The 18,338-nt window shown below is 35.9% G+C and overlaps 1 protein-coding gene, 1 long non-coding RNA gene and 4 other non-coding genes across 6 annotated transcripts; 2 read left to right on the top strand and 4 right to left on the bottom strand.

Moving 5' to 3' along the window:
- The first annotated feature begins 1,432 nt into the window (after window positions 1-1,432).
- Window positions 1,433-3,999, top strand: LOC139096991 (spaetzle-processing enzyme-like). Its single transcript, XM_070648755.1, has 8 exons — window positions 1,433-1,481; window positions 1,539-2,000; window positions 2,422-2,543; window positions 2,952-2,973; window positions 3,099-3,111; window positions 3,336-3,349; window positions 3,412-3,504; window positions 3,812-3,999. Exons 1-8 carry the CDS (start codon window positions 1,433-1,435, stop codon window positions 3,997-3,999), a joined length of 963 nt encoding a protein of 320 aa, XP_070504856.1.
- An 892-nt stretch (window positions 4,000-4,891) lies between these two features.
- On the bottom strand, window positions 4,892-6,539 carry LOC139096973 (uncharacterized). Its single transcript, XR_011545014.1, has 5 exons — window positions 6,454-6,539; window positions 6,348-6,385; window positions 5,837-6,050; window positions 5,668-5,765; window positions 4,892-5,177 (listed from the first exon to the last, which is right to left on the bottom strand). It is a non-coding gene; the product is annotated as an uncharacterized lncRNA (long non-coding RNA).
- Window positions 6,540-8,926: 2,387 nt separating this feature from the next.
- Window positions 8,927-9,008, bottom strand: TRNAL-AAG (transfer RNA leucine (anticodon AAG)). The gene has a single exon. It is a non-coding gene; the product is annotated as a tRNA-Leu (tRNA).
- Window positions 9,009-10,839: 1,831 nt separating this feature from the next.
- On the bottom strand, window positions 10,840-10,921 carry TRNAL-AAG (transfer RNA leucine (anticodon AAG)). The gene has a single exon. It is a non-coding gene; the product is annotated as a tRNA-Leu (tRNA).
- A 193-nt stretch (window positions 10,922-11,114) lies between these two features.
- Window positions 11,115-11,196, top strand: TRNAL-AAG (transfer RNA leucine (anticodon AAG)). The gene has a single exon. It is a non-coding gene; the product is annotated as a tRNA-Leu (tRNA).
- A 1,026-nt stretch (window positions 11,197-12,222) lies between these two features.
- Window positions 12,223-12,304, bottom strand: TRNAL-AAG (transfer RNA leucine (anticodon AAG)). The gene has a single exon. It is a non-coding gene; the product is annotated as a tRNA-Leu (tRNA).
- Between the last annotated feature and the right edge of the window lie 6,034 nt (window positions 12,305-18,338).

The following is an 18,338-nucleotide window of genomic DNA, read 5'->3' as shown; positions in this document are numbered from 1 at the left end:
TGAACTTTATTGGCTGCTTAATAAATATCAGGCACTGAATCAAATATTGGATATTCGTGCACCAACAAATGACAGTGATAAGAAGCTATTCAAGCAAGTTGTTGATAAGACTGCCAAATCTGATGCACTTAATAATGAGGGTGACAAATTGGTTGCATTGAGGGATAAGATGAAGAGATTTGGAATTAAGTAAATGTTGATGGATGCAATTGGGATTTAAAATTGACAATAAATATTGATAGATTTTTAGAATAAAATATTTTTATGGATTTTTAATGACTTTAATGACTTTTATGTCGCATATATTGATATTATGGATGATACTCGAACAGCACAAGGTAGTTAATTGATGCGAAAATCCGGTCGATGACCAGCGTGACTCTGGAATGATGGCGGATTCAACTCAGGCATCATGACACGGCAACGCTGACCTTTTTCAGATTTTGGATCGATGAACCGACTTATGCTACTACTGTCATTTACAGATTGATACAAAGCAACAGATGGTTCTACTTGGTGTTTTTAAAAGAGCTTTAGCGAAGCTTTAAAAGCTCCATGACTAAGCTTTCTTCAAATGTGTCAATCAGTCAATTGCAACAAATCCATTTCCGTTCCAGTTTACGGCTCTTGTATCTCGCCTGACACTGGGATTTAAACTCTTTAGTCTGAATTCAATTCCAATCTTCATGACGTGCACTTTGTCAACAGTTCTATCAAGGCACTTTAGCTTCTTCTTTGTCACATAAAGGTGTGATTCCAATGTTTAGATGATTTTTTCATACTTTACATGCTTTACAAGCGACACGTAAGCTTAAGGTTACTATCTAAGTCATCCAAGCATGCCTTTAGAGCTCACTATATTTGCTCAAGTTATACTGACTAATGGAATCCACGGGATGTTATGTGCAACTGGCTGTATGTGTTGCTCATTATACCTTCGGTTTACAATTGACTATATGATTACAGTTCTAAATAGCAAAAGTCGATTGATCGATCCCACCTTCTATTCGTAACCATATCTCAAACTCCCACCTCCCATTTCCCTCCCATAAGATCATTACATATTAAGTAATCGACCTCATACACATACAAACTAACTCAGCCTTGATTCCAGTACATCGACATAATGCTAATCTGCTGTATTTTTAGCAAGTAGATCAGCAATCAGCTCATAACAAACTTAAATTGCTACTTTATGCAATCACAACCAACTACTTTGTCGTCATTTTAATTGGTTTTTTGTTGTTCTGTACACAGAATAACCTGATTAAGCAAATTGAGTCTAATTGAAGTCATGATCGACAGCTACAATGTTATTAACCTTGAATTTTGAGGATCTCATCAATTATTCTTGTCGGATCTAAGGTAAAAATGAATTTTTCATTTTAATTGGCACTGATAAGTCGACGGGATTAGTAAGGAACGTCCAAAAATGATCAAGTGCTTGTTAGTCTTGCTGTTGCTTAATATTGCATGCGGATGTGAGTGAAATTTAGTAAATTTTATAAAAAATTGTCAAAATTGTCGAATATTTCCAGACGAATTCCAAAATGCAACCCAACTGGAGTCACCATGGTACGTATACTTGACAGTCCTCGGTGAACCATGTGGTGGATCCTTAATTAAAAATAAATACGTCGTAACAGCTGCTCATTGCTTTAATAAAGTCAAAAAGGATCATTATACGAATGAGGATGGCAAGTTGGAAGCGGCAGTGAAGCTGAAACTTGGCATATGGAAGACAGATCGTAATCCAGACTGTGAACCAGGTGTTGATGATCAAATTTGTGAATATCATGTTGAAATTCCACCAAATGAGCTTAAAGTTCATCGACGATACAATCCAAATTCGGGAAGGGAGAGATTTAAGAATGATATTGCTATAATTGAGCTTACGTGGCCGCCTAGGCAGTCGGAATTGGTTAGGAGCATTGAATTGCCTGAAAGTGGTGACTGTGAGGAGGATTTTGAGGATGATGTATGGACTGTTACTGGATTTGGTGAGTTTTAGTGGATAATTGGGAATTAAGTTGAGGTCAAGTTGACTTGAATATTTTATGGAGTCAAGTTGACTTGAATATTTTATGAAGTCAAGTTGACTTGAATATATAAAGTCAAGTCAATTTGAATATACAAAATCAAGTTAGATTGAATACATTTTGGAATCAAGTCAACTTGAATATTTTATTTAGTCAAGTAAACTTGAATACTTTTATGAAATTAAGTCAACTTGAATATTTTATGTAGTCAATCCAACTTTAATAATGTAAAATCAAGTCAACTTGAATTGATTTAATTGAGTCAAGTCAACTTGCACACACAAAATTTTAAGATTCATGGCTTATTTAGGATTTTCAATCCCGAACCTCTCAATCCTCCAAATTAGACTAATTCTTGACTAACTCATTATCTCTCCAACAGGTCTAAGCACCAACCAGGATTATGCAACAACAAAGAAAAAGATTGATTTGAGAATGATCTCTAAAGAGGAATGTGAAGATGGTCTTGGTGATGCTAGGCAATATTATGATAAAAGGACACACGTGAGTTTGAAATATTATGTCCTTTTAAAACCTTTTTTAGCTATTCAGATCTTTAAGATCCAGAGCTGCGCTAGGGCGATACGCGGCTAATGATTGTTTAACGAGTGAGGGTGCGCCAGACCACTGCACTCAATAGACCTACAGTTTATAGTGGGATCAGAACCACTCCTTTGATGACATTACTGCCTGTAGCCTTCAAAGGAGGCTGTGAGCCGCGTTTCCACTACATATGATTCGAAAAAGGACATGTGAAAAATTTCCCATGCCAAGTCTCGAACCCATGATCGATAGATCGGTGTTGCAATAATTATGTACCGAAGTACTAAACCATTCCGCCACCGAGCCACTTCGACTCACAAATATTATGTCAAATTTTATTAATTCTAACTTTATTGGTTCTGATTTCAGATATGCGGAAAAGGAAGAAAAGGTAAGAATTATTCCGTCACATACACGTATTTGATCACGGGATTATGTACAATTCCATCAGAAATTTAGCAACTGTTTCGAATCTTAAATGTCTTTTTTAAATCAAATTCTTTAAACTCTTTACAGGTGAAACGACATGGTTAGTTGGATTCTGGATTAAAGCAGCAATAAGTCCTAAAAGACAATGAGCATGTCTTCATGGCTCCTTAATATCACCATAAAACTATATGATATTGCTTAGGAATATTACTTCATCTGTTTACAAGCATGCTCATATGTTCTCGAGGAGATATTAAGGCGCCATGAAGTCATGCTCATTGTCAGCTCAGAAAGCTAATTTAATTGATTTTTGAATTATTTTAGCGCTGGTGATTCAGGTGAGAATAATTATGCTATATTATAATTACAAAAACTATATAAATATCATCAAAATCTACAGGAAGTGGAGTAATTGAAAGAACTAGTACAGGACCAATACTTCAAGGAATTGTGTCATTTGGTGTATCTAAGTGTGGAACTGCTGGTGCTCCATGTAAGAATTTGATTTATTTATATAAATGTCCAAGTGGAACAGGCTGTGATTAGTGGATCTTATGTAGAGCTTTATACCAAATCAATTTGACTTCGACCTCCTACCTAATGACTGGTTATAAATGATGTTTATGGCCAGACATACTTAATTATCTATTAAATTCGATATTCAGATCAATTGTGTACCTGGTCCCGCAAAGCATGTCCATATGTCTGGTCGCTATACTCACTATAGACGAGAATCGATTAATCACAGCCACTGGATCCACTCAAATAACTATCTCCTAACTTAATTCCTTTTTCAACAGCTGGATTTGTAAAAGTTGCATGCTTCAAAGAATGGATAAAAGAGACAATTGATGAATTTAAGATTGATCCATCGAAATATGCATCACCAGTTTTTAAGCCAAAGATGCTTACCAAAGGAAAGAAACAGAAATCAAACACAGACTCAGGAGTTTATGGATTGTTTAAGATGTTTGGATACTTTTATTAGTTTTATAAAGATGCTTTGAAATTGAGAATGTCTGGAAGGTATACGGGGTATAAATGGTGAAAAATCTGGTTTCGGACGGATGTGAGTCTGCACTGAGCAGATTTGCAAAACAGGCACCTGTGACAGGCAAAAACTGTAAAAGTTCTTGATAATTTGAATGGTTTTTCTTAGAAAACCATACAAATATTCAAGAACTTGTAGGGCTTTCGCCTGTTTTGCAACTCTGGGACTGAGGCCTCAAGTCTAGCTTCAAACCTGAGTCACATCGGTCTAAAACCGGATTTTTTGCCAGTTTAACGTCGTTAGCCTTCCGGATTAATTGAAAAATTTGTAAAATAAAAAAGAAATTTATGGATTAAAGTTCAAATAAGTTGATGTAAAATTGATTAAAATTTTGTATTTCTTTTCAATATCTGTAAACAGCTACAAAATGATAAGATCATCAAAAGCTTTCTAAAATGTGTAGAACTCCTGATCGTAGTTGAACAATGCTTTACATCATGTGTATAGAAAACAAGCATTATTTATCTGTATTGGTGCAAAACATTCATTTCAGTTGACATTTTTGTATCAAATTGAAAACATTAGTAAGTCGGTACTTCCAGCACCAACCTGTTTTCAAACAAATAAAGAGTTCTGTGACTAATAGTACTCAGAATAGCTCATATCGGATATTTAACCAAAAATCCAGACACAGGCCCTCATGATGCTGACTTCATACAGTATTAACTTCAAATCCAGCTCCATTGTCTCATCAATCCAATCTAGTGTCCGATTTTGGATCAATTAACCTACCTGTTTTATTCTGGATTACTAGATACTACTATTAGACTACTACTAAGTAGTCCTAAATGAAGATTATTCTTATAAAATTCATATAAAAATTAATATTTTAATAATAAAAAAGATTGAATACATCAATAAGCCATACATAATATCTTAACAAATAATCTCAGATAATTAAATTCTTTTTAAATCCTCGAATTATATCTTCCAACACTTCCTCTTTTTTCCTTCAAAATGTACTTGTGCATGGCACCAACAACAATCATAAAGATGAAATTGATGACAGCAAACAAGATGAACGGTAAAAGTGCAAATCTGATGCCTTGAACTAGAGTCACTGTTGTCAGCCAGACTGATATGAAGTAATATCCAGGAAAGAAGAAGAATGTGTCCTAAAAAATTGGTAAATTTGATTAGATTTAGAGTTTATAATGGTAAATTCCAAAGATTGAGATCAAGACTGAGACAGAGACAGGGACGGAGAAGGAGACTAAGACCAAGACGAGGACCGAAGACCGAATACCGAAGGTAACCGAAGACAACCGAAAATGAAACGAAAATGACCGAAGACGACCAAAGGTGACCGAAGATGACCGAAGACGAACTAAAGTGACCGAAGACGTCCGAAGATTTCCGAAGATGACCGAAGACTGAAAACTGAAGACCGAGGACTACCGAAGATGATCGAATATAGCCGAATATCGAAGATCGAAGACAGAAGACGACCGAAGACGTCCGAAGACGACCAAAGATGAATACCGAAGAGCGATGACGACCATCGTCGATCGAAAACGATTTATGAGGACCGAAGACATCCGAAGATGATCGAAGACGTCCGAAGTTGACGTCCGAAGACCAGAACTAAGTGACCATCAACTATACCTTCTCATAAGCTGTATTCACTCCAAGCGGCAGCAATGCATTGAAAAAGATTCCAAGGAAATAAGCTCCAATTTCGAATATAAAGTCAACATCAGCAGCTAAAAAAAATTATAAATTGTCAATTTTAACTCTAAAATGCTTCCAAAAATGCTCCCAAAGCCAAACTTACTGAAAAAATTCGTCTCATTTGGATTGAACGGCAAACTTGACACAATTTTGTGACGATCTTGAACTCCATTTGTACTTATGTTCATGTATCCATAAAAAACCATAAATTTAAATACAAAAAATATTGTGCAGGCACAGACATTGAAGATGCTGATGATCCATGCTGTTTTTGTGATGTGTGTCATGTTGATCGGGTGCTGGATGTGGACTTGGAGCTGAAATTGAATAAAAATTGAGTTTAATTGGATTTAATTCCAAAATATTCGAGCTTTCGTCACTAATACATGCACAAGCTACGCCCGATCAGTTGTTATTTTTTTGAGCAAAAATTCCAATTAAAAACAGAGAAAAATTCTCTCAATTTTTTAATTTTTTGTTTATTTCTCTCTTGCTGTATGCTTTACTGTTACTGCTTAATATTCTGTTTTTGGGCGCTTTTGGTGGCATTTGAATTTTTTGATTTTTTGTGGAATTTTTAATTATTTTTTAACTTTTTTTTAATTTTTACTTACATTTTTCAACTTTATGGATTAAATTTTTGTAATTTTAACTGGAAAAATTGAAGTTTTGTTATTGTTTTTGTAAATAAACAGCAGCGATTGAAGACTTTTAACTTACCACGCCAAATGTTACACAAACACAGACGGAAAATCTCTTTTTTGAGCACTTTCTCTCAAGCTTTGAGTGTATTTGTGGTAATAAAATACTTTAAACTTTAAAGTTCTTCTTATGATGATTAATGTGAATTTTTAAAATTTATAAATTTATTAAAATATTTTTTAGGCTCACTTAATACGCAATGACTTTTTAGACCTTTTCTATACCCTCCCCCTAATGTCCTTAATGTGCCTTAATTTTTGACCATTTTTTTTCTTTCTAAAAATCATCAAATTTAAACACAATTCCATAAATTGATCTTATGGACAAAACCCTAAGACGTACAAACCACTTTTATGTTTCTGTGACATGAAAGCATGCTCTTTGCCTATTAGAGAAAATAATATCCATATAGAGATTTTTTTACTATGCTACGCAAATGGAGAACTGTTGAGTATTCTGACCCGAATATTGTAATTAATTCACTGATTGAATCGTCGAATTTCTAACCACGAACTCTCTTAGAGTTCTCTTAAGTCCGCTACCAACTTTCAATTACCGACAATTAATGCAATTCTTTCTTTTTCGACAGCTTCTTTTCATGAGTTCTTGGGCACAAGTCGAATTAATCGATCAAAAATCGGATTTAAACTGAATGCAACACTTAGTTAGAATCACGTGAGTCTAGTGACGGTTTTTTAATTGATTAACCGAATTGTTCTATTCAAGTAAATTTTGCTCATTTATTATCAAAATTGTAGTCCATTATCAGATTTCCTTGCCAGAAAATGACTTAATAAGCATCAAAATTCACCCATTTAAATCAAAACAGTCGCCACAGTAAAAGTCGCCACAAAAAATTAACGGTCAAAAAAATTTCAAACTAAAAGCTCCGTTTAAAAAGTTAAAACTTTTACCAACGGATTTTATGATTTCGCGAGTGCAAGTTCTTATAAAATTATTTAAATGTCCATTTTTTGTAATTACGCATTGTTTTTTTGGCGATTAGTATCCAGTACATTCAGCTCTAAGAACTCGATGAAATCAAATTTTGAAAAACACTAGATTAGAAGTTCCTTTAAATACCAATAATATTGTCTCATTAAGAGTTATTAAAATAAATGTGGGCAAAACAAAGCCAATTAAGACGGAAACAACGTTTTTAGAGTATTGCTAATTTCATCAAGGACATTGTCATTCTGTAGATGATATCGACTTTAGGATGATACAACAGATCATCGATCGCAGTGCCGAGTTTGCTATGAGCAAGCATGATTTTAATTATTTTCTAAATTTATTGAACCAACTTCTAAGCCGATGCTATACCCCAATGTTGACGATAGAACATAGACATATAGAATGCACTCGTAGACTCTGTTTTTTAATAGAATTCGGGATTCGCTAAAGCATGACTCTGTAGATCAAGATTGTGAGCTGATCTAAAATGATCAAAAATATTCAAAATTGATCCGGATGGTCAGTTACGCACTCTTGACTCAGATCCAAATACAAATAATTTACAAATCACACTAAAGCATCTAGGCATCAGCATCACATAGAAAAGCAAAAACGATCAAGAACGCGCAAAAAGTGTAAAAATATGAACGCACATGACGAAGAACCATTGCCAAGAAAAATACAAAGCAACAAAATGAGTCAAGAAGAAGTCAGAACTGGGAAGAGAATTTTGTACTTACTTTATATATATTTCAAAGAATAATTGCGATTGATTATGAACAGCACAACAACAACAACAACAAAAAAAAAAGCAGAGCCACAGAACAGAGCGCACGGTGGGTACCAATACACACACATATCCAACAAGTAAATGATGTAAATTGAAGGAACGGGGAGAAAACCGGGGCAACGGCAGAGAAGAACCGAGGAATAAAAAATATATAAAAAAATGTCAACGTACGAACAACCTTGAAGCGTCATCGCATATTCGCAACACACAAAACACAGAAATACAGAACAGAGTAAAATAACCGAACCGATGCTAAGCATAAATTTTCATGTCTTCTTATTGCCTTTTGCCTTTTTTTATGCTCGTATTTTTTTTACTCATTCTTCGCACTTTTTTTTACTCTTTTTAGTGCTTACTCGACTCATTCACTCTGTTTTATGCTTGAGATCGTCGCTTAGTTTTTTGATGAATTATTGTGATGAGTTGGTTGGTGACTTGATGAGGCTGTGATGAATATTTCATGACTTTGCTGACAAAATTCATCAAATTCTTCAAATTTATTCACTTAAAGAAAATTCCAAAAACCCCTTAGAATCCCTCAAATCCCCTCAATCTTCCCATATCCACAACTCACCCACACCCACCCATCAATGTCCAAATTCATCAAGTGAGAAAATCTCAAAAATCATTCAAAACCCCTCAAATTCCTCTTATCATCCCCATACCCATCAGTTCTCCACACCTGTTCAGCCAATCCACAACTTTCCAATCAACATCCATCAAAAAATCGTCAAAAAAGAAATCTTGTGGCAGCGGTGGGATTCGAACCCACGCCCCCGAAGAGACTGGTGCCTTAAACCAGCGCCTTAGACCGCTCGGCCACGCTACCTGATTATTTGATGTTTTGATTCTTGAAAAATGTACTTAAAATTTTGAAAAATGGGACACCTTTGACCTGTGATGAAAATAGGTAGGTAGAATTTTTAAGTTTTTTTGAAAATAAAAAAAGAAAGAATAAAATTAAGTTTGTGAAGAATTTTTGTTTCATTTTCAATCAGTGATGAGCAATGATCAGATTGTGTGTGAAAATGAATATGAGGAAAAGTTGAGATTTTATTTGATGATTCTGAGTGTTTTGCTTTTGTTTTGAGATTTATAGGAGTTGAATAGAGTTGACCGTAACCCTAACGGACAACGAAGGTCTGTATGAGCATACTAATGATCCTTGTCTCTTTGATGACAAGATCAAAATCACTTGGAGCTTTGATTTTTTCAATTAATTTGATCCAAAGTCAGAGTTGACAGAGCTTCAATGCAGAGAATAATCCAGAAACACCTATACTGAAGTCCAGACTCCTCCAATAACAGTGGATTCTGGCACTAAATTCAAAATTGAGGTTATTGTATATTTGTCTGCTTGGGTTGCATCAGAACCTTGAGTTTGCCAATAAAACGTTCAACTTGGAACTTATATAAAGGCATTTTTTGAGGGAGCTTACTACGGCAAGTTTGAACAATAATCCAGAGTACCTCAGAAACAAATCATTCGACTTTGGGTTTGATCAATCAAAGCTTGGTGTTAAATAGACATTTTAAGCCTTAACCGAATACCTCAAGTCAAAGTTGCATATCAGTTGCCTGTAACAGGCAAACGCCATACAAATTATTGATAATTTGTATAGTTTCTCTTTCAAAACTGTACAAACCCTCATGAATTTGTACGATTTTTGTCTGTTATAGACAAGTGTTTAACAACTCTGCCTCAAGTCATTTAACCGATTTAAAATTCGATATCAAATTGACTCTGACTTGGTACAGGATTCGATCTAAATTGGATTCAAATTTGATTTGTATCCGCTGTCATCCCAGAGTCACGTCGTCCAGTTGCCTGATTTTTGATCGATTAACCGATTTGTGGTAGTCAGATGCACTTCCCAGAGAACATACAGTATAGAATTGATCAAAACTGTAGCCTAGGTCAGTGTAATTCTAGTCTTAGTTCAGATTTGAGGAAATCCGGTCTCAGACTAGAGTCAAGCTCGCATGGGACTGGATATTCGACCATTTCTGCCCCGTGTGCCTTCCGAGCTTGTGCTCAAAATGTACTTATATCTCAGAATCTACATATAGCAATGCTGACCCTAGTCAAACAATCGTAATTTATTTTTACTAACTCAACTTTCCATTCCTACATTCTTTTTCATATTCTCATTCTTGTTCTGCATTTCTTTTCTGTTCTTCATTTTTTTTATATTCTTTTTATTTTTAAAAAAAAATTGTGAAATTATTGCTGCTTATTACATGAAGACTTTATTTATATCTGTAGGTACATAAATACATGCATGTATGCTATAAAGTAGCATAAAAAGAATCTAATGTATTCATGCTGTTGTGTTAGTCAGCTTACATCATTATTGCACTTATATGTTGCATGTAGAACATTACTGAGGTAATGGATGTGCTGCTTATGATGAGAAAAATTGTGGATGAAAAAGAAGAAATTTTTAGATGAAAAATATGTTGAAGATTGTGTAGTTTTGAGCATGAATATGCTTCAGATTTAGATTTAAGATGATTTGATGTTGGCTGTAGGGTACCTGAAGATCTGTAGGGACACCTGAAGCTGCTCCTATTCCTTACTATCTCTTACCATCCATAAATCCCGATTCTCAACTCATTTTGAACCAAAAAAAATCAATTTAAGATACAAAAAAGATTATTGGCAGCGGTGGGATTCGAACCCACGCCCCCGAAGAGACTGGTGCCTTAAACCAGCGCCTTAGACCACTCGGCCACGCTACCAGATTAATTGATGTTTTCATTCTGAAATATTAACAGATTCAAATTTAGAAAAAACATAAAGTTTGACCTTTTGAACTTGCTAAGCTAATCAGAATCAGTAAGAAGCATTGATTAAGGTGATTTGCAAACTTTAATTGTGATTTTTCTAAATTTGAATCTGCTCTTATTTCAGAATTAAAACATCAAATAATCAGGTAGCGTGGCCGAGTGGTCTAAGGCGCTGGTTTAAGGCACCAGTCTCTTCGGGGGCGTGGGTTCGAATCCCACCGCTGCCAATAATCCTTTTTGGATTGATTTTCTTTTGGTTGATTTTATGAAGTTTAAGAGTTAAGATAAAAGGTGCACTCGATAGCTAAATGTTTTATCGTTTAAGAATTTTTTCGAATTTAGGTCGAATTTCAAAGACAAATTTAATGTTTTTTTGGGCGGTTGGACATTATCAACGTGTTTGTTAGATTATTTAACAAAATAAGGACAAAAGGTAAAGGAACATAAAGATTCAATTATTAATCCAGAGCTCGAACTTGATTTATTTACTTCGCTAGCCAAACAGATCAAGTATGATCCATTGCCTCACTCAGTTAGCACCTAAAGCTGGCCCCAGCTCTGGATTCCGCCTGCCAATTGCTAATGCTAAATGTAATACTGTCTCTAACGACAGGAGTTCTTTGGTCTACCACGAGCTCTTTTACCATCCATAAAGTCGGATTTAAAGACCTAAAGACCCACAAAAGTATCAAATAATTCAGACTCAGGACTTATTCTCTTCATAGTCCTTGTAAACTAGAATACCTGAAAGGAAGCTGTCGATAGAGACAGTGTTGTATTTGATATTGGCAATTGGCAGACGGATGCCGGCGATTGTGCCTTTAGGGTTCTTCTAAAAGAGGACATGGACTACAATTGAGCTGTACGGCCATCGAAGTAAGTAAGTAAGTGATTTTAGAGTAAAACTAGTACACACTGTACCCGTTTCTAGACAAAATTCCCAAAAAAGAGGTGGTTGGGGTTGACTCCTAAACCCATACGCTGACTATGTCTCTGCTAGAATTGACCATACAAATCAAACATTGGTTCACTAAGTAAACCTATTATCCGAATCAAAACGAACTAGTATCTTAATAAAAATCATCGTATACACAATATTACCTTACTCAGATTCTTATTAGAAAGTAAAAATCATCAATTTCATTACTACTTCTGTTCCTAAATGCCATCAATATATACAATATCACACACACTGTGTATCTTATTTTAAGTTCCAATATCAAAAATCAAAAAAACAACCAAAAAAAGAATTCTGACAGCGGTGGGATTCGAACCCACGCCCCCGAAGAGACTGGTGCCTTAAACCAGCGCCTTAGACCACTCGGCCACGCTATCTCACAATTTGTTATTTTCATTCTTGAATAATGTCTTTCATATGTATTCACAGATTTAATTTGTACGATGAGAAAATGAAGAAAAGAAGAAGGAACAAAAATAGAAAAAAGAATATGATGAAAAAAATGAAGTTTGTTTGGGTTTATTATGGCTGATAAAGATGGCTGTATGAAGAGAAGTATTGTAAATGGGGAATGGATGGAAATTATGAAATGCTTAATTGGGGGACGTTTAGTAATTACGTAACGCTTTTGAGATTTTGTTAAGAATAGGGGAAGTGGGGCAATTTTAGTCTATTTTTAGCGTGACGTAATAAGTGAATGGAAATAATCAGTCAATCCAAAAGTCCAGAACAGTACTTAGGAGTGATTGACCATTGGTAAATGGGACCTTTGGGGATCATAAGCTTGCTGAGAAAGTTAATTTCAACGTTACATCATTAACGTACGTTCCTAAATTATGAGGTGAAATTGGGAATTTATTATTGAACATTCGGTTTCCCGAACCTTATCAAGATTTTGTCGATGCCAAGACAGGTCTCGTCAGCTTCAGAAAACTTTAATTACTACACTTGTCAGATACAATGATGGTTATCAAAAGCAACAGCAAGCTGCAGAAGATTCAATCTCCAGACTGCATGGGTCTAAAGGCATATTTAGGTTGGGTAGAGGAGTTTACTTACTCTCTTACTTTGCTGACCATACAGATCAGCTGTGATTCATGTCCTCTTTCAGTTGACCTCTAAAATTGGGCCCATTGCTGGCTTCTGTCTGTCAATTGTCCTCGCAGAGAAGTTTAGGGACTTTTTTGGGAAATAATCTTCAATTTTTTATGATTTTTCGTGAAAATTGTCTAAAAACCTTCCTAAATTTTGACGATAAATTCAAAAAATGACTGACTACACCCCTTTTAGGTATTGAATCTCCAAAGTCTAGGTCTCAGCATCAGGAACCCTTAGATATGTGATATGCAAGTAAGCATGTCATGCGCCCCAAACCAAAAAAGTACGCAATTAACTTTCAAGCATTCTTCAATTCCACTTAGCATTTTAATTAACAAATTCCACTGAAAAATAACTTTCTAGAACACAAAAACAACAGAAAATGTGTAAAAAGACAGCCGCATGTCAATCAAAAAAAAAAGTACAAAAATAATCGTAAACAACTCCCCAAAAGAGACTGACTACTTAACGATCATCAATTTGCATAATTCACGCCGTTCCCATTGTATATCCACAAAAAAAAAAATTGAGTCACAGCACCCATGTTCTATTATATCATTTAAGTCACATACGCACACAAAGCAATTTGGGTCAATGGCTTACTAATTTTTATGTATATGAGGACTGACTGTGTAGATGTGTGAAGCTTCTCATTTTTTTTTTTTCATTGTCAAGGCAAATTTGAAGCCAAAAAATTAATTTTTAAATGTCGGAATTCTCTTGTGTGTGCGGCAGTCAGGCACAGTGAAAGTTCAACGACCAGTTTGTCCTCGCCTTAATGTCAAGTTTAAAGAGAATTTTTTGACTCTGAATAATTATGTTCAGGCTGCTCATTAGGACAACAGATGGATGACTTTGTATTCTAATATTAGATAATGCGTGGATGGATATAGAGGAACCAGCCAATTGGGACAATTCTAGTGTGAAGACACCTGAACTGAGATTGGACATTCTAGTGTGAAGATACCAGAACTGAGATTGGACATTCTAGTGTGAAGACACCTGAACTGAGTTTGGACATTCTAGTGTGAAGACACCTGAACTGAGATTGGACATTCTAGTGTGAAGACACCTGAACTGAGTTTGGACATTCTAGTGTGAAGACACCTGAACTGAGATTGGACATTCTAGTGTGAAGACACCTGAACTGAGCTTAGACATTCTAGTGTGAAGGCACCTGAACTGAGATTGAACATTCTAGTGTGAAGACACCTGAACTGAGTTGAAAGCCTGAACGCTCTTGACCTTTTGTATGCCTTAATTCCATCATCAATCGACAATATTTCTAGAAATATCCATCTAATAAATCTATAATTCCTCGCAAATCCACCTTAACAATAGGAAATATTCGCACACACATTGATGAAATCTGCCCATAGATACAAAAAGCAATCACCATGCTTCTATTATACCTTAACCAATTCCTTCCATCATTCTTCTATTTCTATTTTATTGCTACATCCATTCTTAAGCCACCAAACTCAGAATTGAACCTTGAAAATGGTCAATGATTGCGTAACCCAAATGGTTTCGGTCAATTATCTTTCTGATGTTTTAAAGCACATTTTTATTGCGAATTTTTTGCGTTTGCCTGCCTGCTTTGTATCTCTTTTTGTTGGACACTAATACAAATATGAAAGATCTATCCACATATGGGAGCATCTGCTAGATCAGTGGTGGGGAATCTGTGTGATGCGGGATAGTAGTGGTATGTAGATAGGTCATGAATAGCATGGAGTGGATGGTTTAGGTCGTGGGTTACTAATAAGCTGTGTCGCGGCTCACATGTTGCTTGAATCGGTCGTGGCTAATTCACATGATGTGTCGCGACATGCAGGTTGTCCGATTCGGTCCTGGCTTATTAACAAGATGTGCTTCGACACAAAGGTTGCTCAATTTTATGAAAATTGCTCATGATCCGCGTGCTTAGCATGGTTTCGGTCGTGGCCAGTGTCGTGGGTTACGAAGAGGATGTGTTGTGGCACTGTGGTTGCTTAACTGTTTGAACAGCGACACACAGGTTGCTCAATTTGTTTGATATGCCTTGAACAACATGCCATGTACGGTTTTACTCGTGGTCAGGGTTAGGACTTGCCAAGAAAGTGACGCGGCTCGCAGGTTGCCCAATTAATTGAACCGCTTAACATAGGTTGCTCAATTTGTGGGAATTGGCTATAAGTCGCATGCAGTATATGGTTTTGGTAGTGGTTAGGATCGTGGCTGAACATAAGAGTGTGTCGCGGCACGAAGGTTGCTCAATTGTTTTGGACCGCGGCATACAGGTTGCTCAAAATGCCATGAACTGAATGCCAAATATAGTATTGGATGCTGCCAGGATCGTGGCTTGTCAAGAACAAGTTCCGTGGCACACAGGTTGTCCGATTTTTAGGACCACGGCAAGAAGATTGCTCAATTTCATGAAAATTGCTATGAATCGTATGCCGTGCGCGGTTTTGGTTGTGGCCAGGCTCATGCCATCCCAAAAAGATCTACCGCGACTCACAGGTTGTCCACCCCTGTCCTAAAAAAGAAGGAACTACAAAGCAACTCAAAGAGCGATTACGATGACTGCTTCTACTGACTCTATTCCATTCATCTCCAATTCGTGTGTAATCCAGCCTTAATTAATTCATTATAAATTTTTACAATATATAAGTAAAAAAAATGCGAGCATGAACGAAACTGTGTGGATGGAGAAGAACAGAACTAATATGTATATATGAGAGAGAGAGTTTATTGCCACCTTGTCCTTGACCGCATCGAATGGGAATCGGGGAATGGATTTATTTTCTTCTTTTCATTTGTGATGTGATTCGAGAAATTGGAGTTGAATAATTTTTAATTTAGTTTTATGAGTCGTAAATATGTGAGACTTTTTTTGTTGTTGTTGCTGGATTTATATGGTAATTTGTGTGACTGGATGGAATGGATGCTGATTTTGCGTAGACTTTTTATTGATTTTGAGGGAATTTGACCTTTAAATGTTGGTGTGAAGGCGCCTTAACATGAGAATTCTATTGTGAAGGCACTTGAACCTCAAATACTCAAATGTGAAGGCACCTGAACCTTAAAACTCAAATGTGAAGGCACCTGAACCTTAAAACTCAATTGTGAAGGCACCTGAACCTTAAAACTCAAATGTGAAGGCACCTGAACCTCAAAACTCAATTGTGAAGGCACCTGAACCTCAAAACTCAAATGTGAAGGCACCTGAACCTCAAAACTCAAATGTGAAGGCACCTGAATCTCAAAATCTGAATTCTAATGCCATACGTAAGCAGCATTCCTTATCAAAATCTAGAAAAAAATTTCAAAATATTTTATTTAAAAAATTAAGTCTCAAAAATTAGAGCAAAATGTCATTGACTTCCATTGCAATCAGCATTTGTCGAGTTATTTTTTCACGATTCCTATATTTTGTGCTGATAATCATAAAATAGACTTGAAATCGCTAACTTGTTTATTACTTCATAATTTATAGACAAAAAAAAAGTGAGAAAAAAACGTGCAGCTGAGCGTGACTTGATGTGCAGTTTAGGATGTTCTAACCTAAAAAGTGCTCAAGTCAGCCTGTCCAGTCCAAAAAAATTCGTGACTTTAAATTCCTAACCTATAAAAAATTATTAAAATTAATTCAACAATAAAGTCTGTCCAATTATTCATTTACAGCCTTAACAATTGCCTACTTAAAATCCCATCAAAAATTAACAACCTGCCAAATTGTCACCTGGACGAGTTCCTTATCAAGTCAGCCCCTAAAAATGGCCATTTCGTGATCAGCTATTGTGATCATGATTAATCCATAAAATTCAGGTAGTTTGACTGACTTTATGGCTTGTTTTTTATCCTCATTGTTAAATTTTATAACATGAACAATTGAGGTGATGGATATGACAATTAGGAACTTTTAAGGACTTTTACTGTTTACTGGATATTTATGGTAATTCAATTAGTTTTGAAGCTTTTGTGTCCATTGTGAAGTTTTGATTGATTTTTTAATGAATTTAACTTTACATCACAGTCTTGAGTTTCGTTGAGTTAAAAAAATGCCTTCTCACTTGAAAGTTTTTGAGGTTCAGGTGCCTTCACAATTGAATTCCGAGGTTCAGGTGCCTTCACATTTGAGTTTTTCGATCTCAGTCAGGTCTTCTTTATCACTTGAGTTTTTGAGGTTCAGGTGCCTTAACACTTGATCGATTTTTGAAAATGTTCAGGTGGCTTCATTACTTGAGTTTTGAGTTCAGGTGCCTCACACTTGAGTTGGTTGAAAATATATCATGTGTTTTCGAAGTTAAGTTTTTGCTCATCAACTTTGAAGGTTTGGAGTGTCCAGCTCTACACTTGAATTTTGAGGTTCAGGTGCCTTCACATTTGAGTTTTGAGGTTCAGGTGCCTTCACACTTGAATTTTGAGGTTCAGGTGCCTTCAAAATTGAGTTCTGAGGTTCAGGTGCCTTCACACTTGAGTTTTGAGGTTCAGGTGCCTTCACACTAAATTATTGACTAAATATCCATCAAACTAATTCCTATTAAATCCCAAAAATCAGCAGATATCCACCCAACATCCACAATTCCGTCATTCATTCCACAATAAATTCCATTTTTAAAGCCACAATTTATCCTCGTCTATTTGCATCGCTGCAACATTGAAAATGGCATGAAAGAATAAAAAAAAATCAATTGCAGCCTTTCACCTTGTCCTTGTCCTCTAATTCTCATTCGTTCATATATATCACCCTTCCATGAACATCCACAACGATCCCAATGCTTGCCCTTGACCATTAAATCTTAAATATAAATCAATTTCCCTACAACCTTGCATTAAGTCTCAATTTTTTTCGGATGTCTCGCTCTCATTTGAGCACTTTGTATATGCGGAACGCTGAATATTTTGAAAATAATGCAACAATTCTGAAAGTGGAAAGTTTTTCACTTTTTTTTTTTTTTTGAGAGAATTTGTTTCATGTTCCATTAACCTTCAATTTTTTTGTGCTGCTCATTCTCTCTCGGTCGAATGTTATTTAATTTCCTAATTGGCTTATTGCCATACACATGCGGTAATGTATTAAGTTTTATGTAGTGTGGACATTTCTGGTTCATTTTTTTTTTCGTCTGTTTCAGGCACGTTGTTTTTTTTTATGGACTTTAATGAGCACACACACACACACACACACACACACACACACACACACACACACACACACACACACACACACACACACACACACACACACACACACAGAGAGAGAGAGAGAGAGAGAGAGAGAGAGAGAGAGAGAGAGAGAGAGAGAGGGGGGGGGGGGGGGGGGGGGGG

The sequence above is a fragment of the Chironomus tepperi genome, unplaced genomic scaffold (genome assembly GCF_022539635.2).
Source record: "Chironomus tepperi strain 1889 unplaced genomic scaffold, CSIRO-AGI_Ctep_v1 contig_409, whole genome shotgun sequence".
NCBI lineage: Eukaryota > Metazoa > Arthropoda > Insecta > Diptera > Chironomidae > Chironomus > Chironomus tepperi.
The sequence above is the reverse complement of the archived record's forward strand: the minus strand, read 5'-3'. Positions and strand labels throughout refer to the sequence as shown.

Coding starts and splice junctions, on each gene's coding strand:
- LOC139096991 (XM_070648755.1), top strand. CDS start 1,433: ATGATCAAGTGCTTGTTAGTCTTGCTGTTGCTTAATATTGCATGCGGA. Junction 1,482..1,538: donor GCTTAATATTGCATGCGGAT/GTGAGTGAAATT, acceptor GAATATTTCCAG/ACGAATTCCAAAATGCAACC. Junction 2,544..2,951: donor ATTATGATAAAAGGACACAC/GTGAGTTTGAAA, acceptor TTCTGATTTCAG/ATATGCGGAAAAGGAAGAAA.